General features: G+C 46.8%; 1 protein-coding gene across 1 annotated transcript; it reads left to right on the top strand.

Moving 5' to 3' along the window:
- Nucleotides 1-1885: 1885 nt before the first annotated feature.
- Nucleotides 1886-27629, top strand: RTF2 (replication termination factor 2). Its single transcript, XM_080686945.1, has 9 exons — nt 1886-2034; nt 3801-3895; nt 4577-4670; nt 6955-7094; nt 12485-12563; nt 23861-23974; nt 26113-26167; nt 26249-26344; nt 27195-27629. The coding sequence occupies exons 1-9, from the start codon at nt 1966-1968 to the stop codon at nt 27368-27370; spliced, it is 918 nt and encodes a 305-aa protein (XP_080543071.1). The 5' UTR covers nt 1886-1965; the 3' UTR covers nt 27371-27629.
- Nucleotides 27630-27901: the final 272 nt, after the last annotated feature.

Genomic DNA, 27901 nt, shown 5'->3' on the forward strand with positions numbered 1-27901 from the left:
CACTGGTTTGAGAGTCTGTCTAAAGATCCTTGGGTTTATTCTCTTCTGTGTCTGATTTTCTGTCCTAGTGGGGGCAACAGAAAATCTTGGAACCCATTCCCAGCTCTCACCTACTAGCTGTGTGACCTTAAAGGAGTCATTTGACCTTTCCAGGCTTCTGTTCCCTCACCTGTAGACGGGATTTGAACAGTACTTATCAGTTTCAGGGGCAGCCATAACTGAGTGTGTCGCTCCTCTCTGAATGATTCTGTACTTTCTTTTGGTTTATGGAGGAAATGCCTATTGAGTCTGCCAGAGATTCTTCTAGATGCTGAGGACACAACAGGGAATATAACAAAGTTCCTACCCTCATGGAATTTATAATTCTTGTGATGGCATAAAAACAAGCTGCAAGCCAATGAGAGAGCAACTGATTCAAGGGTTTAGTTTAGCCCTGACCGGTTTGGCTTAGTGGATAGAGCATCGGCCTGCAGACTAAAAGGTCCCAGGTTTGATTCCAGTCTAGGGCATGTACCTTGGTTGCTGGCACATCCCCGGTAGGAGGTGTGCAGGAAGCAGCTGATCAATGTTTCTCTCTCATAGATGTTTCTAACACTCTTTCCCTCTCTGTTCCTCTCTGTAAAAAAAAAAAAAACAATTAAAAATAAATAAAGGGTTTAGTTTATTTTCATTCCCATTAGTTGCAGTGACAGAACATCATCTTATAGCCCTGAAAGTTTTCATATGCACATATTTTCTGTTCCCAAGTGGGGAATGGTTTCAGCAGTTTTGATGTTTCACCTTGGTTAACATGGTAACATCCAATTGTACCTGTCCACCCTCCTTGCAGTGGGTAGGCTTTCTCCTAATAGTTATAACTAATGGGACAAATAGAGACGGTCCAGAGCGTGAGAGCAGACAATCCAAAGCATGAGAGCCAACAATCATGAATGTCAGCAGGGATTTTGCAAGGGATTGAGTTCTCCTTATAGATACAGTGTAGCCTGTCTCTTGGAAATACTGTATTACCCCCCTGTACACGGTGTTCATGGTTGGTTGATGTCAGTCTCAGGAAAGGGCATTTAAACATCAGTGTACCTTTCATAATTTTATCTGTTAACTCTACCTTCTTTTTAATAAGTAAAAGTATTTTTTGCAGACTTCAGGAGGCTGTGAATGAAAAACATACGTGTCCAAACTGTACACAAAGTGTGTGGATATATGTATATGTGTATATATATACATACACACACAAATATACATATACATATACATACACACACACACACACACACACACATATATATATATATATATATATATATATATATTCACACATATATACAATATGCATGAGACTATCAGAAAGTTCCAGGCTTTAGATAAAGGATCTTTATCCCCAGAATCATCTATAACATAATTTCACAGGATTTGCTGTGAGTGCTTAGGTCACAGTTGGTGCTCAACAAAGATGCCTTCTTTTTTTTAAACAGATACATGTAAACTGAATAATAGAATATATTCATATGCATCACTAATTGCAGTAATAAAAAGTAGCCGTTTCCCCGCAAGGCGCTCGCAGATGCACACACAGGCTGGAGAGGGACAGGAGCCAAGAGCAGGGTGCTCCAGAGTCTGCCGCGCCCCCAGCGCGAGGGCGAGGGCGAGCGATCACGAGGGTGCAGCAGAAATCCAGCGCCCACCACAAAGAGGAAGGGGCGGGCCCGGCGGGAGTGGGGGAAACACGGAGCACCCTACTTCGCGCACGAGGACCAGCCAGCCTTAAGCAGCCCACGCTACGGGGCAACGCCCAGCGCCTAGCGACGCTCTCCATGGCAACCAAGACTTGGCAACGGCCCCGCCCCGCTGCGTCAAGACGGGCGTGTTGCGTCATAACGGCGCGCCGGAAGTGACTTCCGCAATCGCCAAAGACTCCGGAAGTTGGCTCTGTCCGGGACTGTTGTTGACTCTGACTCCCGGTTTGCGATGGGTTGCGACGGGGGTACAATCCCCAAGAGGCACGAACTGGTGAAAGGGCCCAAGAAGGTTGAGAAGGTCAGTGACGTAGGCTCGGTGGGGACTGGGGTTGGCGGGGCCCCCCGGGAGCGAGGAGAGGTGGGGGTGGGGCAGACGCAACTGCTCTCATTTATCCCTTGTGGAGAATTTAAATTAAAACAGTATTAATAATGGACCTTTATTGCGTGCTTGCTATTGTCATTTACCCGGAAGTACGCTTAATATGGGGTGTCTCTTCCAATTCTCACATTGGTACGTACTGTCGTCATCCTCACTTTGCAGACATGGAAATTGAGAGTGAAAAGGAGAAAGTTGTAACGCTAATGACAGCCCCAGGATTTGAAGCCTGTCTGCCGTAGCAACAGCGATACAAATGGGTACTGTTTATCGGGCTTCGTATACACTAACACCATTTCTCAGGGAACGTTCCCTTATCCCCGTGAGAGCAGGTCCTTCTCTTAAAACTATACCACCCCCCTGTACACCGCGTTCATGGTTGGTTGGTGTCGGTCTCGGGACAGTAAGCTCCCGGTGGCAGAGTCTGTCACTTTTCCCGCTCTGTAAGTAGCACAGTTCCTAGCACACTAAAATCAATATAATGAATTCCTAATTCTCACAGGTAATTGATCAAATTATATGTCATTTCCATGCTACTGACAGGGAAATTGAGTCAGTAACATGACCAAGATTTCACATCCCGTAGGTAATGAAACCAAGATTCCCATTCATTTGCTCAGGATTTCAAAGTTAGGCCTAGTTATTGTTTTTTGATAATAGAAGGCTCAGGCAGTGTTTGACTTGTGCTCTACTACAGTGTGAATTTTGATAAAACTATTTAAATTGCTAACGTGTAGCTTTGGATCTGGGGAATGGGTAGAGTAACAATTGCAGGAATGTGGGTTTGGTTTGGTTTTATTTGAAATAATAGAGAGTGGTGATTAAAAGCATGGTCTCTGGATCCAGCCTGCTCTTATCCTAGCGCCTTCATCTATTTGCTCTGTGACCTTTTGTTGCCTCACTTTCCTCAAGAACAAAGGTAAAAATACTGAATCATAGGGTTTTTATGAGGATTAAAAGATTAAGTTACAGAAACCGGTTAGAACAAGCAGACACAGTTGCTTCAAAAAATCAACTTTAAGGGAATGTTTTTATTTTTTTATTTCTATTTTCTCCCAAATGTGCCATCTTGTTACATTATTCAGGTTTGGCTTTAGGAGGGGGAAGAGTGGGGCATGGGATATTATATAGGTAAAACTATCATTAGAAGGTTATGGTCTTACATCTGCATTTTCATACTGTGGTTATGGATTTGATATGCCTCCTAGTGAACAGTCTGCAAAAAACACTTCCGTTAAATTGGTGATTTTATACAGAATTAAATAGTCTTTGTGCTAAATTTTTAAATAATAATGCCTGTCTTCTCAGTTTTCCATCCTTACATTCTGCTAAAACTTTGGAGCCTTTTCCATTGTTAGAAATTAAACTGGACTGTTTGCTTTTTCTGTATGGCTTCCCTAACTTACTGTTAAGATACAAATATTAATATTTATATGTAGCTTACATAGGCAATTTAATAACTCGAGATAAACTGTTTTGTCATAGGTGTCATGTTTACAAGGGACTTTATTTCACATAGTATTGATTACTGTGACTTTTTAAATCCCAACTTTTGTGTCATTATCTTTGTGAAAACCAAAAATCATCATAGTGTGATATTACTGAATAAGCCTTTATATGTAGATCGGTGGATCATGTCTTTCAGAGGTGAAAATTAATTTAAAAGATTTTTTTTTTTATTTTTGTAGGTTGACAAAGATGCTGAACTGGTGGCCCTATGGAACTATTGTGCTCTAAGTCAAGAAATACTAAGGCGACCAATAGTTGCCTGTGAACTTGGCAGGTATGGTTCCTTAATTGAGATGAGTTTTTATTAAATGATTTTTAAAAGAATTTTAATGTGTAAATGCAGTTCTTGATTCATCAAATGTGAATCATCACAAGCAAATTTGTGAAACCTAGGTTACCATTCCCTGTGAACATAATTCTGTACAAACCTGTTCATTTTGGTTTACTTAATCCATGGATTGAAAATGTGGAGATTAATAGGAGCTGAGTTATAAACATAAATGCATGAAGGAGCCATGTGGGGAGTTAGGGAGTGGTGGGAACTAGGGGAAACTGGAGAGTTCATGTCCTATCTAAAGGGGAAGCTGCTACTCAGTTCCAGCCCGTTGCAGTTCAAGAATGTGAGCCTAGTGCTTCTAGAACTTCTGATTTTATGTTTTCATCCAGGAAAAGTTGAAAATACGTACTTTTATATTAAATTTCCCAATTTTTGAAATCCTTGTTAAGGTCACATTCAGCCCTCAGACTGCCAGTTTGAGCCCTTGATTTTAAACTAGTTTCTTTCTTTGTATGCTCTGGAAATAGTTGAGAGAGGATTAAATTTACTTTTTGAGTAAGGCTGGGCATTTCTGTTATCATATGTAAAATGACTTTGGATTGTATTCAATTTAGTCTTTGTCCTTAGTATGAAGGTTAATTGTTGCCAGAATGTTTTGACTAATCTTTATTGTTGCAGACTTTATAACAAAGATGCTGTCATTGAGTTTCTACTGGACAAATCTTCCGAAAAAGCTCTTGCAAAGGCAACATCTCACATTAAAAATATTAAGGTAACACAGGTGATTCTGAAGTGCTCCAAGGGTCTCAGTGGTTAAGGTTTATCTTATAGAATTCATGTACATTATAGACTGAACTCAAATATTTGGAATTTCAATCCCACCCAGCCAGCTAATAAAGGTGTGATTTTGGGTGGTTGCTTAAAGCTTAAGCTGGAAGGTCCTACACCTGTACTTTCTGCATTATAAATCTGTTCTGATTTAATATGCATAAAAGAGCTTTGAAAACTCTCAATGTGCCCTAGCCGGATTGGCCCAGTGGATAGAGTATCAGCCTACGGACCAAAGGGTCCCAGGTTCACTTCCGGTCAAGGGCACGTACCTTGGTGGAAGGCTTCTCCCCAGCCTGGGCCCTGGTTGGGGTGCATGCAGGAGGCAGCCAATCGTTGTGTTTCTCTTACATCAATGTTTCTGTCTTTCCCTCTCTCTTCGACTCTTCCTAAAAATCAATAGAAAAATATCCTTGGGTGAGGATTAACAAAAAAATTAAAATATATAAAAATATTTTTTAAAAAAACCTCTCAATGTGCTGTATAAACATTGGGAAGCCTTATTTTTGTAGTTAAAACTCAGCTACTTGAATTTTTTATTTGAAAGACACTTTTATAGAATTAGAGAATTTTATAGGTAGACCACTGTTGAGTCATTGTGGTTATCTCTTGCTGACTAGAAGTGCTGATTGGCAGTTAAAATTCTTTCATTATAGTGGAAAAACAAGGTTTGCAGTAAAGGAAGTTTGTTGAGAGGACAAAATTTTCAAATTTGGTCAATGTGAGAAAAATTAGAAAAGTAGCAAAGAATTTGAGAACCATCAAGCTGTCAAACACTTGGTCTCACCCTCACTATAAATACCTCCTGTGGCCACATGGCCAGTTAGTGAGGCTAAACCAGGACCAGAGCCCCTGACTCCTCATCTAAGACTTCAGGTATTTTCTTTTATTTCTTCTTTCTTTTTAAACGTTTATTATTATAGTAGGTTTTTTGTTTGAATTCTTGGGATGATTACAGGATACAGGATATGTTTATTTCAGACAAATTAGTAATTTTGAAATGTAGCTAATCATAGAAATAACCATGCTGATTTTTGTCATCTTTTTTTTTCTTTTATATATATATATATTTTATTGATTTTTTACAGAGAGGAAGGGAGAGGGATAGACAGCTAGAAACATCGATGAGAGAGAAACATGGATCAGCTGCCTCCAGCACACCCCCCACTGGGGACGTGCCCGCAACCAAGGTACATGCCCTTGACCGGAATCGAACCCGGGACCCTTCAGTCCGCAGGCCGACGCTCCATCCACTGAGCCAAACCGGTTTCGGCTGATTTTTGTCATCTTTTGCCTTGGGAAGAGTATTCACTCCTAAAAGACCCATGATAATATAATTATTTCAAAAATGTGATTCTCATTGAAATTTATTTATACAGTTCTGTACCTAAACCAGTATTCAATGTATGTGCTTGAGCTTTTCATTTTAATGCCAAAAAAAACACCCTCTTCCAGAAGTCTGAACTGTAAAGACAAAATGATTTAAATAAAGCAATGCACACATACAAGGTTATCATTACTGTCAGCCAATAGTCCACAAATACCCAGAGCAGAGAACTTGATGGGACACATCTCTGCTGTAAACCAGGAAGCTGGCTGCATGGTGGCTTTCCTGCTGAGGTGCTCCAGAGTGTTGAAATCAGTGGTGCAGTTAAATGTGGAAAATGCCTCAAGTGCTAAAATTTGGCTAAGTCACTCCTTGTTAAGTTAAATTTTTTGAAAATCTGAATGGCTTGGTCTTGGAATATGGTAGTATTCTCTGGCTAATATTATGCCGTGCATTCATTAGACCATGGCCTCAGATTTTATATTGTCTCCCCAGCTATGGAATAAACATGGATAGTCAGTAATACGGAATAGCCTCAGTGAGGATTCATGAGCAGGGAAAAAGAGTCCTCCTTTCTGGATGAAATCATTATAAAGCTTTCTCTTAGTGGAGTAATTTTGCATGTCAGAAGTTACTTTTCCTTAAATAGAAAATGTTTGTGAAATAGAAATTAACTAACTTATTTGCTAGTTGGTGAATTTTAAAAATCGTGTTTTCTGTCACAATTTATTATTTAATTTTATAGCCATGTTAATTGATGGCCACAGGAAAGTAGGTAGGAAGAAGAGGTTTGAATGGGAAGGGACTAGAATAACAATTTTTCTGTTGATTTAGGTGGTTATTAAGGGAAGGGTGATCCACTTATCAAATGAGTTCTTAAAATATGGATGGTTTTTCACAGAATGTGACAGAACTAAGGCTTTCTGACAATCCCGCCTGGGAAGGGGATAAAGGAAACACAAAAGGAGACAAGCACGATGACCTCCAGCGTGCACGTTTCATCTGCCCGGTCGTGGGCTTGGAGATGAATGGCCGGCACAGGTCAGTCTGCTTAGGTAATACTGGTGCTGTAGGGTTTGTGCCGGAGCCTGGAAATCACACAGACTTCTGTAAGGTGCTCTTTGGTTTGGATGGTTCGTGCCCTGTCAGCCAAGTCCACTGATGGGGAGTCCTAGTGCACTCACCTTGTTGTCTGTGGCCTTCTGTTCTCGAGAGCAGGAAAACTTGCAGTAAAGAGGGTTTTTAAACATTTCTCTCGTGATGCTTTTTTTTTTTTTTAATATATATTTCAGAGAGGAAGGGAGAGGGAGAGATAGAAACGTCAATGATGAGAGAGAATCATTGATCAGCTGCCTCCTGCACGCCCCCTACTAGGGAGTGAGCCCGCAACCCGGGCATGTGCCCTTAACAGGAATCAAACCTGAGACTCCAGTCCACAAGCCGACACTCTATCCACTGAGCCAAACCAGCTAGGACTCGTGATGCTTATGAGACTTGGGTTGGATCATCTGATCTCTTCCTATGGGAAAGAAAGCCAAGGGCAGATGTTTCCTATCAAACATCCCGTTTCCTTGTCATTGCTAAAAATTACACAGTGGGTACAGTGTTACAGAACATGTGGTTGGTTGGTCAGCTGAAGGCCCAGATGATAATTATTTGGTTTGAATTTGTAGCCAAAAATCCTTTGGCTAGAGCACCAGAAATCTTAAGGTTGAGATTTATATTGAAATTGTAAGCGCCCTGTGTATTTCTCCCTTAAAAAATATGATGGTTGAATGAGTTAGTAGGTATCTTTGTATAGGAAGTCTCTAAGCCAAAGCTCTAAACTCTTTTTCCCACCATTTAGAAATATTTTCAAAAGCTGGTAGTCTAGATGGAATCTTCCATCCAACACATGTTGAAAGGTAGTAATTTTTGCTACTTTTATTCAGGAAAGGGGGAGAAAGCATCTTAAGTAAATGACAACTTTTACTGAGCTATAAACAACCACATTTCATCTGGGGCTTTCTGGCACATTTGTATACATTCGTCTAACAGACGTATATGCTGTGTGTAGCCAACTATGCCAGAGAGCATCAGCACTGCTGAGATGGAATAGCCTAGGATTCTGTTCTTCTTCAAGTAGTCTGAATTTAAGTCATTGCAGCCTCGTTCTCAAACTTCAGCATGTAGTGGTTGTTACTCAGCCTGACTGTGCTGATCATTGTACAGGGTAGACGTGCATCAGATCATCAGGTTGTACACCTTAAATATGCACAATTCCTAGTCCTCAATTACACCTAAATAAAGCTGGAAAATAATAAAATAAAACGTAATGTTCACCATTTGGGTCAAATAGGAACTATTTGGGAGCCAGACTCGTGTACCTAATCCCCTCCCTTCAGTCCCTGGCAACCACCCATCAGCTTCTGTCTCAATAGTTTTACCTGTTCTGGATATTTCATCTATAATAATAAAAGCATAATATGCAAATAAACCGAACGGCCGAACAGCAGAACGACTGTCCAGCCAGGGCTGCGAGGGCCTACTCTTGCACGAATTTTGTGCATCGGACCTCTAGTATAAATATAGAAGCATAGAGTGTGTAACCTTTTGTGTCTAGCTCCCCACTTCTTTTCACTTCTTTTTAAGAAAGCCACGGTTCACCCCAAAAGAGGAACTTCGCAGAAGCAAACGCAGCTCCAGGGTCTCAAGCAGGGATTACCGGGAGCTGTTGCTCTCGTTGTAGCTTCTCCAAGTTTTTCCCTTCCTTTGCTCTTCCTCTCTCTCTATTCCCAGGTAATTGGGCTTTCCCTGTTTGGCTCTGCCCTCCTATTAATAGGGCTTTCGCACAGAAAGTTGATTTGTCTGTTTAGTAAAGTTCGTATAATAAAGATTTAAATATATAGAAAAATATAAATGAATTAGTATTATAATAAAAAATTGAGCCTTTGTTTAAAGAAAAAAAATAATTTCCTCAATTACTAATAATTAGTAAGCATCCATGAAATAGGATTTTTTTTTTTTGAAATAGGATTCATTTAATGAACTTAGTACAGTGTTATAAATCGGGTTTTTGTGGGCAGTCTGCAGCTGCTATAACCCCTAGGAAACTGGAGAAACTTCTGTTGTGTTTTTAGAGGAATATGTAAAGTAAAATGTGAAAGTGCTTTTTGCCCGTTTCCCCCAATCCTCGCCTCCAGAGCAGCCCACCAGTGCCGTTTCCTCATACTTGCCAAACATTACCATTACCCAGGATCCATTTCGGCCTGAAAGGGAAAGCATTCTGTCACTGTTTTGAAGAGCATTTCTTTAACTGTTGAGTTTAAGCGTCTGTTATGTGTGTTGGACATTTATATTTCTTCTGTGAGCCACATGTTACTGGCCTTTGCCCATTTTTCTATTTTATTGTTTGTTATTGCTTTTTTAAATATATATGTTTATTGATTTCAGAGAGGGAGAGAGAAAGAGAAACATCAGTGATGAGAGAGAATCATTGATTGGCTGCCTCCTGCATGTCCCCTACTGGGGATCGAGCCCGCTATGCAGGCGTGTGCCCTGACTGGGAATCGAATCATGACCTCCTGGTTCATAGGTTGACAATCACTGAGCTACGCCAGCCAGGCTGTTGATGTTTTTCAGTACCTCTTCTAATATTCATAAACTCTGAATCACATATGCATTTATTTATTTATTTTTAAATGTTCTAGATTTTTTTATTTTTTTTTATTTTTATTTTTTTTATTTTAATAAATCTTTATTCAGATTATTACAATTGTTTCTCCTTTTTCCCCCCGTAGCTCCCCTTTACCCAGTTCCCACCCCACCTTCTGCCCTTACCTCCCCCCCACTGTCCTCATCCATAGGTGTATGATTTTTGTCCAGTCTCTTCATGAACCCCCCATACCCCTTTCCCCTGAGAATTGTCAGTCCACTCCCTTTCTATGCCCCTGATTCTATTATATTCACCAGATTATTCTGTTCCTCAGGTTTTTAATTCACTTGATTTTTAGGTTCACTTGTTGATAGATATGTATTTGTTGTTCATAATTTTTCTCTTTACTTTTTTCTTCTTCCTCTTCTTTAAGAATACCTTTCAGCATTTCATATAATACTGGTTTGGTGGTGATGAACTCCTTTAGCTTTTTCTTATCTGTGAAGCTCTTTATCTGCCCTTCAATTCTGAATGATAGCTTTGCTGGGTAGAGTAATCTTGGTTGTAGGTTCTTGCTATTCATCACATTGAAAATTTCTTGCCACTCCCATCTGGCCTGCATAGTTTCTGTTGAGAAATCAGCTGACAGTCGTATGGGTGCTCCCTTGTAGGTAACTAACTGTTTTTCTCTTGCTGCTTTTAATATTCTCTCTTTGTCTTTTGCTCTTGGCATTTTAATTATGATGTGTCTTGGTGTGGTCCTCTTTGGGTTCCTTTTGTTTGGGGTTCTGTGTGCTTCCTGGACTTGTAAGTCTATTTCTTTCACCAGGTGGGGGAAGTTTTCATTCATTATTTCTTCAAATAGGTTTTCAGTATCTTTTTTTTTTTTTAATATATATATATATTTTATTGATTTTTTACAGAGAGGAAGGGAGAGGGAGAGAGAGTTAGAAACATCGATGAGAGAGAAACATCAATCAGCTGCCTCCTGCACACCCCCCACTGGGGATGTGCCCGCAACCAAGGTACATGCCCTTGACCGGAATCGAACCTGGGACCCTTCAGTCCGCAGGCCGACGCTCTATCCACTGAGCCAAACCAGTCAGGGCTAGGTTTTCAGTATCTTGCTCTCTCTCTTCTTCTGGCACCCCCATAATTCTGATGTTGGTACGCTTGAAGTTATCCCAGAGTCTTCTTACACTATCTTCAACTTTTTGAATTTTTTTTTTTTGCTTTTTGCTTTTTCGGTTGAGTGTTTTTTGCTTCTTTGTATTTCAATTCTTTGACTTTATTCTTGTGTTCCTCTAGTCTGTTTTTGGGTCTCTGTATAATATTTTTATTTCAGTCAGTGTATGTTTAATTTCTAGTTGGTCCTTTTTCATATCTTTGAGGGTCTCGTTATATTTATCGGCCTTTTCTAGGATATTCTTGAAAAGCCTTATAACTGTGGTTTTGAATTCTATATCCAGTCGTTTGTTTTCCTCCATTTCTTTCGTTTGTGATCTGTTTCTTTGACGCCGCATTTTCATTGCTTCCCTGAGTTGGTAGGGTAAATTTGTGTGCTAGGTTTCCTATATGGCCCAGTGGGTCGGCCTCCCCAGTTAACCTGAGGTGGACACTCTTGGTGCACCCCTTTGTGGACTGTGTGTACAGCCTTGTTGTAGTTAAGTCTTGATTGTTGTTGGTATCACTGGGAGGAATTGACCTCCAGGCCAGTTGGCTGTAAGGATCAGCTGCGTCTATGCTGGGAGAAGTTCGGTGCTGGAGACAGCCTTATAGGATTAGACTTGCCAAATTGCAATAGCCTCTGTGCTTGGCTTGGATGGGGTGGAGTCTCAGGGTGGAGCAGACAGTCTTGGCTTCCCGGCAGCCTTGCCCTTGCACGCACGCGCAGACCTCTGCCTTCCCCGGCTCCCGAGTCTCCGCCCAAGAGTCTGGATTCCCCCCACAAGACCGTGGGTCCCCAGGGGCTCGCCTGGAACTGGGGTTCAGTGCAGTCAGAACTGGGGCTCAGTGCAGTAAGGAGCCTCTGACTCCCTTCCACTAGGGAAAGCCTGTGGCAACCTCCGCAGCCTTTGTGCGCACTGGCACGCGTGCGCCTTCAGTCTTCCGCCTTCCCTGGCTCCCGAGTCTCCGTCCGAGAGTCCAGATTTCCCCCACAAGAGCGTGGGTCCCCAGGGGCTCGCCCGGAACTGGGGTTCAGTGCAGTCAGAACTGGGGTTCAGTGCGGTAGGGGGCTTCCTTCCCCCTTCCGCCAGAGAAAGTCAGCCAGGCTCTCAGCCGCCCTTCCTCTCTGCGCGCACAAAGACCCTTTGCCGTACCTCCAATTCTCTGTGAGCTTTTCTCTTTCCTTCTAGTTGTAGAATTTTCACTCAGCCAGCTTTCCTGTGGTTCTGGATGGTGTCCGTTCTGTCTTTTAGTTGTAGTTTTGAAATTGTTGTGCGAGGCAGCAGTTTAGGTGTTTACCTATGCCGTCATCTTGGTTTCTCTCCACATATGCATTTAAAGTGTTTTTTCAGAGTTCCTATTCAGTTTTTTATTTTTTTATGTTTGTAGTACTTTTTTAAATGTATTTATTTTTATTTATAGGAAAGACTTTATTCTAAAGGCTTATAGCAAGGGTATGGGACTGCGGACTATGTTGTTTTAATTTATATATATAAATATAATCAAGTGGAACCATTTTTTCTTTGTGGTTCTTGGCCTTTGTGTAAACTGAACACATGTTCATTGATAATATGGGTAATATTTTTAAATTATCATGCAAGTCATTCTCCATATTGAATTTTTTCTCCAGATTTTGCTTCCTGCGATGCTGTGGCTGCGTGTTTTCTGAACGAGCCTTGAAGGAGATAAGAGCAGAAGTCTGTCACACAGTGAGTTGTTGACATGTGTCGGTTGTTCTTCTCAGTGGCTGAGGAAACAGATGGTGTGGGGTCCTCCCCTCCACGTGTGATTTCCATATCCTCCACTTCTTTCTGAAGCATGGATCTAGTTAGTGTTTCTCTGTTTACAACCCTTCCATAGCTTGTCACTGCTGGAAGTTGGGTCTGTACTTCCATGTCCCTGCTGCCTGCCAGCTCAGAGTACACTGGGCTGCTGCCTGAGAGCTCCTCTCTGTCCTGTGCCTTTGTTCCCTCTGCCCTGCCAGCCTGGAGGGTCCTTCCCGGGAACCTTAGTCCAGAGTGATCGCTGTTCCCTGTGCACTATGTGATCCCACTGACCTCAGCTATGGTGGTGGTTTCCCCACTGGACTGTGTTTTCCTCTTCTTTTTTTAAAAAATAAGACTTTATTTTTTTAGAGTATTTTTAGGGTCAGTAAAATTATGAGGAAAGTAAGTGATTTCCCATATTCCCTCTGCCCTGCCCATACACATATGCATAGTCTTCCCTGTTACCAACATCCCCACCAGAGTGGTACATTCGTTACAATGATGAACCTCTAGTAGCACATTGGCATCACCCAGAGTCCACAGTTTACATTAGGGGCCACTCGGTGTTGTGTATTCTGTGGGTTTGGAGAGATGTATAATGACACGTGTCATCTGTCATCATAGGGCCACACACAGTCTTTCCACTGTCCTGAGAATCCTCTGCCCTTCTGGCATGTCTGAGGGCTGTTTCTCTCCAGGCACATCCAGTGTTCAGTAGGTGCTCAGATGAGTGAGCAAGCGCTTGACCTGGGTGCTCGCCTGCTCAGCGTATGTGAAGGAGATACTGATGGCTTTGCTTCTCCTGTTGCTGCTGCAGCTGGAACGTTTGTCCCTGGTGTTCTGCTGGCCCTTAGGAAGCCTAGCATTTAGTTTAGTGCATGGATGCCAACGGCTCTGGGGTGTATTTTCACCCATGTTAACCCTGTGAGGCCTCCCTTCACTGTTTCTCCCTCCTGTGAACGCCTCTCCTTCAGCAGCTTTTGTTGAACAGCTGATGGGGCCAGCACTATTCGCTGGCTCTCATGGTGGATAAGACTGAGAGCCCCTGTCTGCAAGGAACCCACCATCCAGTTTGAGAGATAGACACTCAAATGACTGAGCAAAGCAGCATCAGTGGTGACAAATGCTAGGAGGGAAACACAGAGGGTGACGTGTCATAGGAGAGAGGCCACCTTAGTGGTGGTCAGCAAAGGTACCTCAAGGTTTGAACGAAGACCTAAAGAGTGCAAAGGAGGCAGCCAAGCAAAGGTGGAGCAAAAGCTCAGAAATGACAGAGGCCTTTGCTGGTTTAAGGAACAGAAAGTGTGGTGGAGGATGGGGACGGAGAAGAGAAGTAGATGAGATTGGAGGGTCAGGCTGGGGTCACACCACTTAGGGCCCAGACAGCCACGCTGGAGCAGTGGGAAGCCACAGGCACCTTTAAGCAAGGCCAGATGGCCATTCATCTTAAAATGATCCCTCTATTAAAGAAGCCAGATGTGGAGGAGGACACACTGGTGATTCTATTTATTTGGGATGCAAAGACAAGCAAAAGGTCATTGGTAGGAAGAAGTTATTGTGGGGTGATTATGAGTAAAGCCATTGGATAATTTAGAATCTGTCCCATTAAGCTTTTACAAGAAAAGTTCAGAAAGTACATTCCTGAATATACTTACTCCATCTCCTATATTAACAATGTAAACAGGTGTCCAAGGGGAAAAAGGCCGTGGTGACAATCCCTGCGCTCTTGGAGACAAGTCCTGCAGGAGCATATGTTCCCTGAAAAGTCCTATTCTACCTTGTTGCTTGAGGCCAGGCACCAAACTGATGGTAAAGATGCCATTGGAGGTCAGGGGCCAGAGAACTTTCTTTTGACAGAGCTGATGAGAACTGGCTTTAGGAGGAGGAGGTATTTGTTCCAGGCCTTGAAGGCAAGGCCTGTTTCTCCTCAGTCAGACTTGCCCAAAGAATGGGACAGGACCTGCCTATGGTGGGAGGAGGGCCGGTGTGGGGCAGTCCCAGACAGGACAGCAAACAGCATCAGAAGAAGTAACTCCCACGTCGTTGCTTCTTCAGGTGTCTGCTGGCTGGAGGAGAAAGTCTGTTTGCCCTAGTGTGTTCCAGCGCCTCTGACCCTCGAGCTCCTCAGAGAGAGGACCTACGCTCAGAGCTGTGGCAGGCAGGCTCCAGTGGGACTGTTTTGTGGTCTCTGCATTTTTATACTTATTTTATACTTATTGTAAGGCAGTGGTCAGCAAACTCATTAGTCAACAGAGCCAAATATCAACAGTACAACGATTGAAATTTCTTTTGAGAGCAAAATTTTTTAAACTTAAACTTCTAACGCCACTTCTTCAAAATAGACTCGCCCAGGCAGTGGTATTTTGTCGAAGAGCCACACTCAAGGGGCCAAAGAGCCGCATGTGGCTCACGAGCCGCGGTTTGCCGACCACTGTTGTAAGGGATACTGTTCCTTAATTTATGACAGGAATATAAAGTTAACTTTTAAAGAAAATTTAAGTAGAAACAATGGGTAGATTTAAAGAAAAATGCTAAAATACTGACAGTAATGTGGCAGAAATTTGTGAAATGCCTGAAATTTGTGAAATGCTCTTGCAAATGATGGTGGTAGGTGGTGGGGGAGGGGATGGGGTGGAAGAGTTGGAGGGTGTTTTGAAGAAGAGGAAAAGGAGGAGCAGCCCCACTGGGGGAGGATCCCAGGCAGCCCAAGGAGATGGGACACAAGGTGTAGTCACACAGTGGGGCAGGGCGACAGGCCAGAAATGTGAGTCGACTGGGTGGTGGAAACTTTGAGTGCCTGACCCAGGAGCAGGTCCAGGTGGGAATGCGGTAGGGAGCCATTGAGGCAAGAAATTTGACAGCGGGTATGAAAAGGGAGCCTGTGGGAAGTGCTGTGAAGGAACGGGAACTCAGCTGGCGTGGGCTCCGTGGGGCAGGAGAGGCACTTTGCATCTGCTGTGTTCAGATGTGTGTGTACCAAGTAGTGTGTGTGTGATGTTGTTTCAGTGTTACATGCATTTGCGAGTACACTCAGAAAGTCTGCTTGGAAGAATGTAAATAGGAGAGGTGGAAAATTAAGCTGAAATGTATTACAGAAGCCAAATGTCCTAAATCAGTAATTCCTAAACCAGGCTTTCTCTGTAGAATCACCACTGTAGTTTGTCAAGTTCCCATTCCCCATCTCAGACCCCTACACCAAAGTCTTTAGGTGGGTGTAGACTTCTTTTATTTAAGGATCCTCAGAATAATTCTAATGGGCTACCAGTTTGGGGGACTCTGATCTAAAACGATCAAACATTTTTCCTTCTACCATAATGGTGACCGTCTCCTGGATCAGGCAATTTTCCTTTGCATTGGCTGACCCTACACGTAATGTGACCGCGTTGACAAACATACATAACACAGATTTACAGAGAAGTTGACAGTATGTCATGAAAATGCAATATTACATGGGGACTCTGAAATCCTTCTGTTGGTGCTTAAGAAATTTCACTGTACACCAGCAAACTTGAAAGTCCTTGAGCACTTCAAGGGAAGGGAAGGAAGCAGAAGAAAGGGGCCCTGACTGCGTCAGGGTTGCACAAGGAGAGGCCAGGTGAGGATGGGAGCTCCGGCTACATCTGTCTCCTGAGGGGCCTCCTGCAGGCAGACAGGCCGCTGGCTCAACTCAGGAGTGTCTCAGGGAGGGAAGTGCCTTAAACATAAATCTGTTGCCAGAAGAGCAAGGTAAGCACCTTTTTCTTATGTAATCTACATAAATACTGCCTTTGCTTAACTAGATGGAGTACTCTACCTTTAGATTGCTAGGGGAGCCATACAAGCCATCACAAACTGGGTGGCTTAACACAAAGTATTGTGTCACAGTTCTGGAGACTGGAAGTCTGCAATCAGGGTGTAGGCAGGAAATTGGGTGTCTGCAGGGTGGTTCCTCTGAGGCGGGGAGGGAAGGAGCTGTTTCAGACCTCTCTCCCTGACTTCAGATGGCCGCCTGGTCCCTGTGTCTCCTCTTGTGGCCTTTCCTCTTTGGAGTCCATCTCTATACCCATATCTCCCCCCCTTTTTTTAGGACACCAGCCATCTAGATTAGTATGACTAATGACTTGATTTCCAACGGTCACATTCTGACTGACTTAAACATTTGAGGTCATGGGGGGTGGGGGAGGCACAATTCAACCAAAAACACTATAGAGTTTACAAAAGCATAGAACATGGGACATTCACTGGCATACGTGGGTGGGAGTCATTCATTCACAAGACCAGTATTGAGAGCCTGGTATATTGGTTATGGCTCACGCACCAGTGTTGGCTTGGGAGCATCATTTCACCTCTCTGGGCTTGACATTCTAATATGTAAAATGAAGGAATTATAGTATATTCTCAGACACTTTTTCTTTAGACCCAAATTCCAAACAATAACACTATTAAATGAGGAAATTAAGTGACAACTTTGTGTACTGTTATCAGGAATCAAACTTATACTTCTAATTCAAAGTCTCTAAAATGTATTAATACTAAGTGTCTCAGTTAGAGCTGGCTAACTGCCGAAATAACCAGTGGGTAACACAGTGAACGTTTTTGGTTGGCCAGCTCTCTTCCAAGGGAAACTTGAGGATTCCAGCTCCTGCTGTCCTATAGCTCTAGCCTCCTCTGGTGTTTGGAGTGTTCTCCATTCAGTTGATTGATGGGGACTCAGGAGGGAGCATTTAGCTTAGGAGGTTTTAGTGGGCCAGTCGCAGCCCTAGTGCTTATCACTTCTGTTCGCATTCCATTGGCCAGAACTCAGTCATGTGGCTGTCCATTTTGGAGACCTTGCTCTTTTCTCGGCTCAGCTCTGCCCCGCTCTGTCCCCCTGCCAACCTAGTCATCCTCCTTCTAAAAATATATCTGAAGGAAATATTATTCTTAAAAAGGGGTAGACTGCATGCACAGAAACATCCAGTGAGACCGCAATAATTTGGAAGAACCTTTCCTGTACTGAGCAGGTAAGCGGTCACATGGTGAAGGGCCTAGACCTGGGACGTGGTAATAAACCTAGACCAGGGACGAATGAGTGTAACTGTTGTCATGATTGAAATGTCTTTAACTGATGGACGTGTACAGTGTTAGAATCTCAGTGCAAGTCCATCTCCCCAGCTGGAGCCTGACTGTGAAGGCGAGCAGTGTGAGAATAGGACCCAGTGCAAGTGCATCTCCCAGCTGGGAGCCTGAGCGTGAAGGTGAGCAGTGTGAGGACGCAGTGCAAGTGCATCTCCCAGCTGGGAGCATGGGTGTGAAGGTGAGCAGTGTGAGAACAGGACCCAGTGCAAGTGCATCTCCCAGCTGGGAGCATGGGTGTGAAGGTGAGCAGTGTGAGGACGCAGTGCAAGTACATCTCCCCGCTGGGAGCATGGGTGTGAAGGTGAGCAGTGTGAGGATGCAGTGCAAGTGCATCTCCCAGCTGGGAGCATGGGTGTGAGGGTGAGCAGTGTGAGAACAGGACCCAATGCAAGTGCATCTCCCCGCTGGGAGCATGGGTGTGAAGGTGAGCAGTGTGAGGATGCAGTGCAAGTGCATCTCCCAGCTGGGAGCATGGGTGTGAAGGCAAGCAGTGTGAGGACGCAGTGCAAGTGCATCTCCCAGCTGGGAGCATGGGTGTGAAGGTGAGCAGTGTGAGAACAGGACCCAATGCAAGTGCATCTCCCCGCTGGGAGCATGGGTGTGAAGGCGAGCAGTGTGAGAACAGGACCCAGTGCAAGTGCATCTCCCAGCTGGGAGCCTGAGCGTGAAGGTGAGCAGTGTGAGGACGCAGTGCAAGTGCATCTCCCAGCTGGCAGCATGGGTGTGAAGGCAAGCAGTGTGAGAACAGGACCCAGTGCAAGTGCATCTCCCAGCTGGGAGCATGGGTGTGAAGGTGAGCAGTGTGAGGATGCAGTGCAAGTGCATCTCCCAGCTGGGAGCATGGGTGTGAAGGTGAGCAGTGTGAGAACAGGACCCAGTGCAAGTGCATCTCCCAGCTGGGAGCATGGATGTGAAGGTGAGCAGTGTGAGGACGCAGTGCAAGTGCATCTCCCCGCTGGGAGCATGGGTGTGAGGGTGAGCAGTGTGAGAACAGGATCCAATGCAAGTGCATCTCCCCGCTGGGAGCATGGGTATGAAGGTGAGCAGTGTGAGGATGCAGTGCAAGTGCATCTCCCAGCTGGGAGCATGGGTGTGAAGGCAAGCAGTGTGAGAAGGCAGTGCAAGTGCATCTCCCAGCTGGGAGCCTGAGTGTGAAGGTGAGCAGTGTGAGAATGCAGTGCAAGTGCATCTCCCAGCTGGGAGCATGGGTGTGAAGGTGAGCAGTGTGAGAACAGGACCCAATGCAAGTGCATCTCCCCGCTGGGAGCATGGGTGTAAAGGCGAGCAGTGTGAGAACAGGACCCAGTGCAAGTGCATCTCCCAGCTGGGAGCCTGAGCGTGAAGGTGAGCAGTGTGAGGACGCAGTGCAAGTGCATCTCCCAGCTGGCAGCATGGGTGTGAAGGCAAGCAGTGTGAGAACACGACCCAGTGAGGAGAGAAGCAGCAGCTCATTGGCTGTAACTGGGCAACTAATTTGTAGGCGTGGGTACGCACTGGGAGGGAATGCAGACAGATGGGATGTTTTCAGAGTTGTGTCATGCTGTTTTGGTAATTAAAAATAAATGAACTCTTTGCTGCTGATAATGATGGAGGGCTGTCACTGCACACAGAGCTAGGCTGCAGGCTCACCCAGGAGAGTGGCACCCGGCGCACAGCTCTGTCACTTCCTGTGACTGGGAGTGACCTCATTTCTGAGCTGGGTTGCTCATCTGTAAAGTGTGAACCATAGTGTCTATTGAGAGACGCTGTGCGGATGGACTGCAGGCCCAGAGCCAGGCTCCGGAAGGGCTCGTCACATCGTCCCTACCAGTCAGGCCGACTCTGAATGCCGCCAGAAGTTTGCACACTGAAGCTGGTGATGGCCAGAACTTTATGAACTGTTCACGCCTAGGGAATGGTGGTTTTAAGACTTACAGTAATTTTGGGGGTTTTTTTGCAAACATTATTGAAATATTCAGGTTGCCACTGTAATAATTCCGAATCATTACTTTATTTTTGATGCCAGCAGCCCTCACTTTCTATGCTACTTGTGCACGTAAGGGGGTCACTTTTTTTGGAGAATTTGAGCTCCCTTTCTGAGCACTTCCTTACTGGTCCTGTCAGCCCCAGTGGGTGATGACAACGAGCACCTGCTTCTGAAGAAAGGCCAAGGTGGTTTGTTAGCTGCTGTCACCTCTTTCCTGTGGGAATACCTCCATGATTGTATCATCTCTACCTTTTTACAAAGACTGGAAATTATTGCAGCACTACTGATGAGGGACCTGTTGGGAGATTGGCTCTGTGTGTGGCGCAGCAAAAACAGCCTGTCTTTGGACTGCTCTGGTGTCAGAGTTTACATTTTTTATTTGTTTGCAGCCTGTCTCTTTTAGGTCAGTCTTTTAAACATCTCAAAAACTGGGTGACCTGGTGTAGTTTGCATCTCTGACCCACAGTATTCAAACCTGAGGACCACACCCAAATACACTATTACAGTAGGTGATGTGTCTGCGGTGGCTCCTGCAGTGGTTGGGAAGCTGCCCACTGTCCCCAGAGAGAGGGTGCTCTGGGCAGCTGCCTTCACACGCGGATTTGTTCTAGTCTTCCTGTAGTCTATGTCCACCAGGGTTCAAGGCCCCATGAAGATCAGGCTCCCCCCACTAGACTCATTCACACTGTGCTGTGACTTGTTCATCATCTGTCTTTTTTCTCCCCAGACTGTCTGCTCTCTTCAGCCATCTTCACCCTGGGGGTCGGGTGGGTGAGGAGAGCGGGCATGAATAGCTCCAGAGGAGCCAAGGTGTAGCTTTTCAACTCCATAGGTATTTTCCCCAAAACTGTTGTGCCTGAGAACTCTCCTGTGGTCAGCCAGTTCTCTTCCAAACTTTTCACAAGAAAGGGACACTGCTCTCCCCCACCCAAATCTTGCTTTTGTCTATTGCCCTGGTAACTAAAACCCCTGGGATACCAGACAAAGGGGCTAACGAATTCAGCTACCCAGGGAGAATCTGTGGGCATGGCCAAAAGAACTTCCTCTTCAAGAACTGTTTAAGAACTTGCAGGGGGCGGTGTGCTCTGGCCTTATCTAAGGACATTAAAATCAAGGTTTCATTGCAAGAAGGTTGCTACAGGGATGCATATTAAAACATTTATTTGAATCTAAATGCGTCTGGCTTTTTTAGAGAGAAAGTCAGTCTTCAGCTCAATGAGCTTGGCCATGGGGACTGCCTTTGCCAGTTAGACAACATGACAGAGGTTGCCTGTGAGTTGATTGAGCTAAATTAAATCTGTGGCTGCAGGGTGTCAATGACAAAGCACATATACAATTTATAGTAGGTTGAAAAGACACCTTTGCAACAATTAACCCTATAATAAAGTTTCCAGTTCCTTATGCATGCAGAGCAGGTGTGAAGCCCACTGAGTCAGAAAACTGTGGACTCTGCCCTTCGTTGTCCTATTAATACAGCGAGTGGGCGTGGCTGTGTTCAATGAAACTTCATTCATAGAAGCAGGCAGCAGGGAGCCCGCAGCGGGTAGTGGCTGACCCCACTCTGGAACAGGTGCCTGTGTTCAGTTTTCTGTTTTAATGGAGACCTGGGAAGACACAGAGCTCATTTCAAAAAGTAAACAGTTTTTAAAAATCTGTTTTTAAACATGCTAATTGGATCACCACTAATCCCTGAATACGTTCACTGTGAGTGTTGGTCTCCACCTCTGTTACCGAGGCAGCAGCTGTCTAGCTTTTGTAAAATGTGAAGGCTTTGTTTGGTTTTATCTCTGTTTTTACCTTTACATCCATCGTGGACATTTCCCTCCTCATTCCTCCACTTGGTGGCTTGAATGTTGCCTTCCCAGCCAGCACTCAGTGTGGCTCCCGGTGTCTGTAGGGAAAGAAGCAGACATGCCGTGGGCCTGGGTCAGCGTCCCGTTCTGTTGGCACAGCGCTCCTGCACTTCACCTTCACCTCCTCTAGATCCAACACTCTGACGCAGCAGCCAAGCCCGGCCTCGCTGTCCTCGGGGGCCGCAGTGGGCACTGCCCTGGCAGGGATGCTGGCGTGGACCGCCGCCTCGAATCTTCATACCTAGATTTCATTTTTGGCCTCTTTCTCTGTCTCTGGTATCTGACTTCATGTTTACAGTGTGTTCTTCATGATTATGTTGGGACTTTTTGGATTCTGTTTCCCTCTAAACCCTCTGAGGTAATTTGAAAATGGGATGTTCTGTGGATATGAGAGATTATGAAAAAGTCCCGACCGGTTTCTGCTGGATTCATTGATTGTGCTGTCATCTGGACTGAGGAGCTTAGCTGTTCAAGCGGAAGCCAGGGCCCATAGGAGCCAGCCAGCTTTCCACAGAGAGAAAATAAGACCACTTGCAGGGGAGGGGGGCAGGGAGCACTTCCCTAGGCCTCCCAGAGAGCCTCTCTCAGCTGTCATACTTGCCATCAAAACATTTAATAACTATTTTTCATTCTTAAGGAGCCCCTAGCACAATGCCCAGCACTAGCAGGATTCACTAGTTTATTAAGTGGATGGAGAGCCTTCCAAATATTTGCATTTAGAATTTTCAAAAGGCTCCGTTTGATGTGCTTGTCCTGGAGAGGGAACAAAAGCAGCCAGGTGGTTTGGGCACAGGGCACTCAGCTAACTTCAGACCCTGAAATCAAATCTTATAAAGCCAGGGTGAGCCACCTTCTCTCTCTTCAGTGAAATGAAAATATTTTCAGAACAGTTCACCAGGGTTTGCACAGCAGCCTTAAGCTTCTTTGGGGCCTTTTCAATACAGTAAACATTTTGAGGTACATAAATAGCTCTGAGAAGCTGCACCCTGCCCCAGACAGGCCTTGCTCCCACCTCGCCACGTGCTGTCACTTGTTACGTTTGTCCTGTACTGTAGCTTCAGTATGGAGAGAGGCTCAGAGGGTTTTTGGTTTGTTGTCTTGGGTTTTTTTTAAAGCTGACAGCCAATGTAAAACATTTGGATCCCACCACAGAAGTGTTAGCCCAACTTCACTGACACTTCCCACCCCTGTAATCCCAAACGATTTGAAGACTAGACACTCAGTCCCCTGAAGACAGGGGTCCGAGAGGTATTGTAGACTCTCAGCAGCAGTAATCACCAGTTACCGTTAAGGGTGGGGTTCACTCCGTTACTTTTTGCAGCGCTAGAATCTCTTCAGTAACAGAAGTGATGTCCAGGGGTAGTCCTCAGAATGAAATTGTGTGCATTGTAACTCTTCATTCAAGTGTGAAATACTTGGAAGGCATTGGTTCACAATTCATCACTGTCCTCATTACTCAGCCAGGAACGGGGCAGCACAGAGTGCGGGGAAGAAGCCACAGGAAGCCGAGCGGCCAGGGTGGGAGAGTGCGGGCTGACAGAACCAAAGGGCACCTGCCTCTTGTTCTCAGGAGGCTTCCTGATGCCCAGCCCAGCCCCCGGGGCCTTAGCTACCCCCTGACTCTGTTCCTGCAGGTCCCTTTCGTTCCCTCTCCAAGGAGGACACCCCCAGCGGAAGGCTTTGCCCCAGTCTCCCTCAGTGTGGGGCGTCCCTGGGCCTCCTCCCGCAGAACAGTCTGTCCCTCCCCCGCAGGCCTCCCTGCATGATGGTGAGAAAAGGCTCCTTTTCTTCCAGGCAGTCCTGGCTGGATGCCCTATTGGGCCCCTGTCGTTCTTTTTTTTTTTTTTTTTAATATACTTTTATTGATTTCAGAGAGGAGGGGAGAGAATCATTGATCGACTGCCTCCTGCACCCCCCGCTCCCTCACTGGGGATCGAGCCTGCAACCCAGGCATGTGCCTTTGACCGGAATCAAACCTGGGACCCTTCAGTCCGCAGGCCAACAACCTATCCACTGAGCAAACAAGCTAGGGCTGTCATTGTTCTTATACCTTCTCTGTGGCACCAACCTCAGGATTTGTGGGTCAAAGGACAGTGTCTTCAGCCATGAGAATGTACCAGACCCGCCCTAGAGAAGGAGCTGACCCCGAGTGATGGTCGGAGACAGGCCACCATAAATAGCTTCGAAGGCAGGGATCAGAGCTGGCTAAGCCACAGGTGCAGGTGGGACCGCGAGAATCTCCCCAGGGCCACAGTGGCTGTGGCTGGCTGAGGGGCGGAGGGGCGGCTGCCCCCTGGTCATGGACTCTGACTTGCTCTCTCCAGTGTGGGGCCGCCTTCCAGGAGGATGACGTCATCGTGCTCAATGGCAGCAAGGAGGACGTGGACACACTCAGGAGCAGGATGGAGGAGAGGAGGCTGAGAGCAAGGCTGGGGAAGGTAAGGGCCTGTGTGTCCCTCCCCTGCTCCTCTCTCTGCCTTGCAGTGGCTGCTGGGGGTTGGCAGGGCCTGAGGCCTTTTTACAACCTGGCAGGGCCTGGGCGCTGGACAGTCCAGCCTGCTCTGCCGCCCCCTCGCTGTGCTTCTCTTCCTCGCTCATTGTCTTCAGTGACTGCACAGGCTCGGAGCAGGCCCTGTCTGGGATGGGGTGGGAGCAGGGCCTGTCTGGGGTGGGGCGGGGTGGGAGCAGGGCCTGTCTGGGGTGGGGCAGGGTGGGAGCAGGGCCTGTGTGGGTTGGGGTGGGAGTAGGGCCTATCTGTGGTGGGGTGGGGTGGGTTGGGGTGGGAGTGGGGCCTATCTGTGGTGGGGTGGGGTGGGGTGGCGTGGGAGCGGGGCCTGTCTGGGGTGGGGTGGGGTGGGAGCAGGGCCTGTCAGGGGCGAGCATTGTCGGGAGGGTGACAGTGAGCCATCAGGATTGCTGCTCTCACTGATTTTAGAAGAGAGTGGTCAGCCCTACGTATTGGCGGGTTTTCATCAGGGGATTCAACCAACCAGGAATCAAAAATATTCCGGCGGAGGGGTGGGGGGGGGGGGGGGGCGCAGAGATGATCCCAGAAAGTTCCAAAAAGCAAAACTTAAATTTGCCGCGCACTGAGCACTATGCTGGATCCATAGGAATGAAGTGATGTGTAGGCACACCCTGCCGTAGCCTCTGTGCTCATGTAGGTCATGCGTAAATGCTCTTTCTATAAATGCCATTTTGTGTAAAGGACTTGAGTATCCTTGGATTTGGGGCCCCATGGGGTCCTGGAACCAGTGCTCATAACTTGTGAAATCAAGGAAAATCGCCATCACCCAGCACATCCGAAGAGCCCACTGCCCAGATCTGAGTGTCCAGGAGCTACCTGGACACCTGGGCCCCCAGGAGCCTGTGCCCACCCCCAGCCCCTAGGTGCAGCCCCTCCAACAGCACCTGGAGCACCTGGAGCTGCCCCTAGCCTTCCTCGCCCTCGGTGCTCCAGAAGGCGCCCGAGCTCCGGAGATGTCCGCGTGGTGGCGGACACGACTTCAGTGAGTTGTCCCCATCTGTCCCAGGCTTCCCGGGGACGCAGGTGCCCTCTCCGAAAGGTGCCCACTGGCTCTCTGGGAACACCTCTCGGTTACTGCTGCTGGGCACCCAGACACTTCCCTCAGGCACTCACAACAGGAGACAATGTAGCAGCTCCTCCTGAATCAGTGCTGTGCCTTTCACATGAGCTCTGCTGTGAGCCGGGGCTTAGAGCTCAACAGCTGCCTCTCTCTTTTTGAAGGACTCGCTGTTATCCTCGGGTTTGAGTGTTGCCTTGAAGTGAACAGAGGTGTTCACGTCTTATACAAGTGTTACAAATCACACGGCACGTGTGTATTATAAGTTCAGGGCTCCTGCCAGAGAAAGCTCCTTTTCCCACGTTGACTAATGAGGGGAACCTTCTGCTTAGGCTGCGTGTCTATAGCGCCATCTTTTGGCTACTTAGGAAAATGGCATTTTTAAAAGGAAATTCTCTGAATGAACAAGGTCCTATTTCTCCTTCTGTGATTGAATCAGTTCTAGCACAGCCATGTAGTTTTAGAGTGGTTCGTTTCATTTTAAAAATTAGGAGCAACAGAATCTTAGTGCCTGAAAATCTTAATGGGAGTAATCCCGAGACGAGGAGGACCGGCCCCAGTGTCCTTCAGCACAGCCTCAGCCCTCGTGGACCCGCGAGCAAATGGGAAGGCGGTGTGAGCGCCTGGAGAAGCCCTGCTGGGTGCTTGTCTGGGCTGGATCTTGTTCAGTTAGCTGCTCTTTTGTGGACAGCAGTCACCATTCACGTTGACTTATCACTAAAAGCTATCATCTGCCTTAAAAATGTTGCAAATGTGATTTCTGGAACGTAAACGTAAGCATATCTCTAGATGTGTTCTTGAGTGCGGCAAAGTACATGACTGGAGACACGTCAGCGGGTCTGGGTCTGGAATAAATGGTGCCTGGGGTTGTCTTCAAATGAGCCCCGCCGTGAGCGCACCGCGCAGCCTGGCGTGAGGCTCTCGGGTGGCGGGCGGCCCGCTGAGGCCACTGTGGAGGGAATGAGGTGCATCTCCACTTCCTCTCCCTCCAGAAAACAAAGAAGCCCAAGGCAGCAGAGTCTGTCTCACACCCGGCTGCCAGTGAAGGTAGGTGTTGCTCGCCAAAGCAGGCTGAGGGGCGGTCTTCGTGCCCTGGGGTCTGCTGCTCGTACTTTGCTTCTCTTACAGAGTCCGCAGGGCCGTCCGGAATGAACACGGGAAAGCCTGAGGCCTCCAGCCTTGACTCCCGGGAGAAGAAAGTTAGCCCGGCTCCCAGAAGCACGGGTGGGTCCCACGGAGCCCGCAGCAGCTGCTCAGAAGGCTGAGCCCTGGGGTCACGTCACAGCTTTATTGGCCTGAACTCAGAAACTGAGGTTCATCCTAAGTCCTGTCTCAGTCGTGCACTGAGCTCTCTTGGGGACTAGAAACACCAGACCCCAGAGCAGGATCCTGTCGGGATGGACGGGCCTGGGCACAAGTGCTGACGCTCACTTGACCTGTGGAGCGTGCGCTTGGTGCCAGGCTCACGAGGCTGCCAGACTTGGGCCTGGACATCCCAGAGATGGGTAGAGGGCTGGGGCTCAGCGTGGGGCGGGGGCTGGGTTTGTGTGCACCCCACAAGGTGCTCAGAGCCTCCCTCCCCCACCTGCCTCTCAGCCAAGTTCTGAAAGTCATTCAACATATAGTCCAGAATTCAGCGCATTTCTCCTGAAACCTGCTACCTTTAACTAAAAAACAAAACAGTATTTCACAAAAAGGAAAACACAGATTGGTTAGGTACGAGAATGTATGACCTCGTGTTGTGAGTAGTAGCCCCCAGCAGGAGAGCTCACTCAGCCTCCCATTGCCTCTGATTCAACTGTTAAACAAGCCATCCCACCCCCTCGTGAGGAGGGCCTGACATGTCAGCCACAGAGCTGGGGTCAGTATGGGCACGTAGCAAGTAGTTATGTAGTTAGCGTGATTTTCAGAGTCGTGGCTTTGTCTGTCTATAGGAGGTAGTGACAGATGATAAAGGGAGAAGGAGGAAGATTCCTGGGAGGAACAGGCTTACTTTTCTCCCTTTGAGAATGTGGTGTTTGGAATGATCTTTAGTTCCAGCCGTAAAGCGTCTGGCTTTTCTTTTTCCCAACAGTTAATGGGAGCTCCTCTGGGAAAGCCGGGAAGCCTCCCTGTGGCACCACAAAGAGGTCCATTGCCCACAGCGAGGAGTCCGAGGCTTACAAGTCCCTCTTCACGACCCACAGCTCTGCCAAGCGCTCCAAGGAGGAGTCAGCCCACTGGGTCACCCACACGTCCTATTGCTTCTGAGCCCAGGCCGCAGCCCGCGCAGGCTCCATCCAGCTCCTGGAGGCAGGCGTATGGGCACTGCCTGTGCAGGGGCCTGCACCGTGTCATTAAAGTGTCCCCCAGACCTTGGTGCCTGTGTGACCACTCCTGCCTCTGAGGCATGTAGGCGACTTGCACACAGTGGCCGCACCACCCTCTCCCGTCTTAGTCCGTCCTGGCCCCCAAGCTGTGCTGGCTGCACTTCACAGGCTGGAAACCATTAAAGATTCCAGATGCCTTGTGGGTGTGTGCTTGGCTCATTTTTACTAAAATCCCACGGTTTTGCTGCCAGCAGTGAAGTAAATAGAAGGGAGGAGTTTTGGCCACACTCTGCCTGCAGGTGTTTGCAGGAGCACTGAGAGGCTGGGACCTGGCCGAGTACTGGGGGAGGGGCGTCCCTAGTTTATTGTGCCATGCCAGAATGGCCAATGGTAAACCTGAGGAGGGGCGGTGAAGGATTGAAGAAAAGACAGAAGAGAATACAGCTGGGGCTCGGTGGATCTCCTGTGCCTG

This window comes from Plecotus auritus, assembly GCF_963455305.1.
Source record: "Plecotus auritus genome assembly, chromosome: 8".
NCBI classification, from domain to species: domain Eukaryota; kingdom Metazoa; phylum Chordata; class Mammalia; order Chiroptera; family Vespertilionidae; genus Plecotus; species Plecotus auritus.

Bases quoted from the DNA above. Each gene is read 5' to 3' on its own strand.
- RTF2 (XM_080686945.1), top strand. From the start codon at position 1,966: ATGGGTTGCGACGGGGGTACAATCCCCAAGAGGCACGAACTGGTGAAA. The intron at 7,095-12,484 runs GTCAGTCTGCTT...TTTTTTCTCCAG, and splicing joins GAGATGAATGGCCGGCACAG to ATTTTGCTTCCTGCGATGCT. The intron at 26,345-27,194 runs GTGGGTCCCACG...TTTTCCCAACAG, and splicing joins CCCGGCTCCCAGAAGCACGG to TTAATGGGAGCTCCTCTGGG.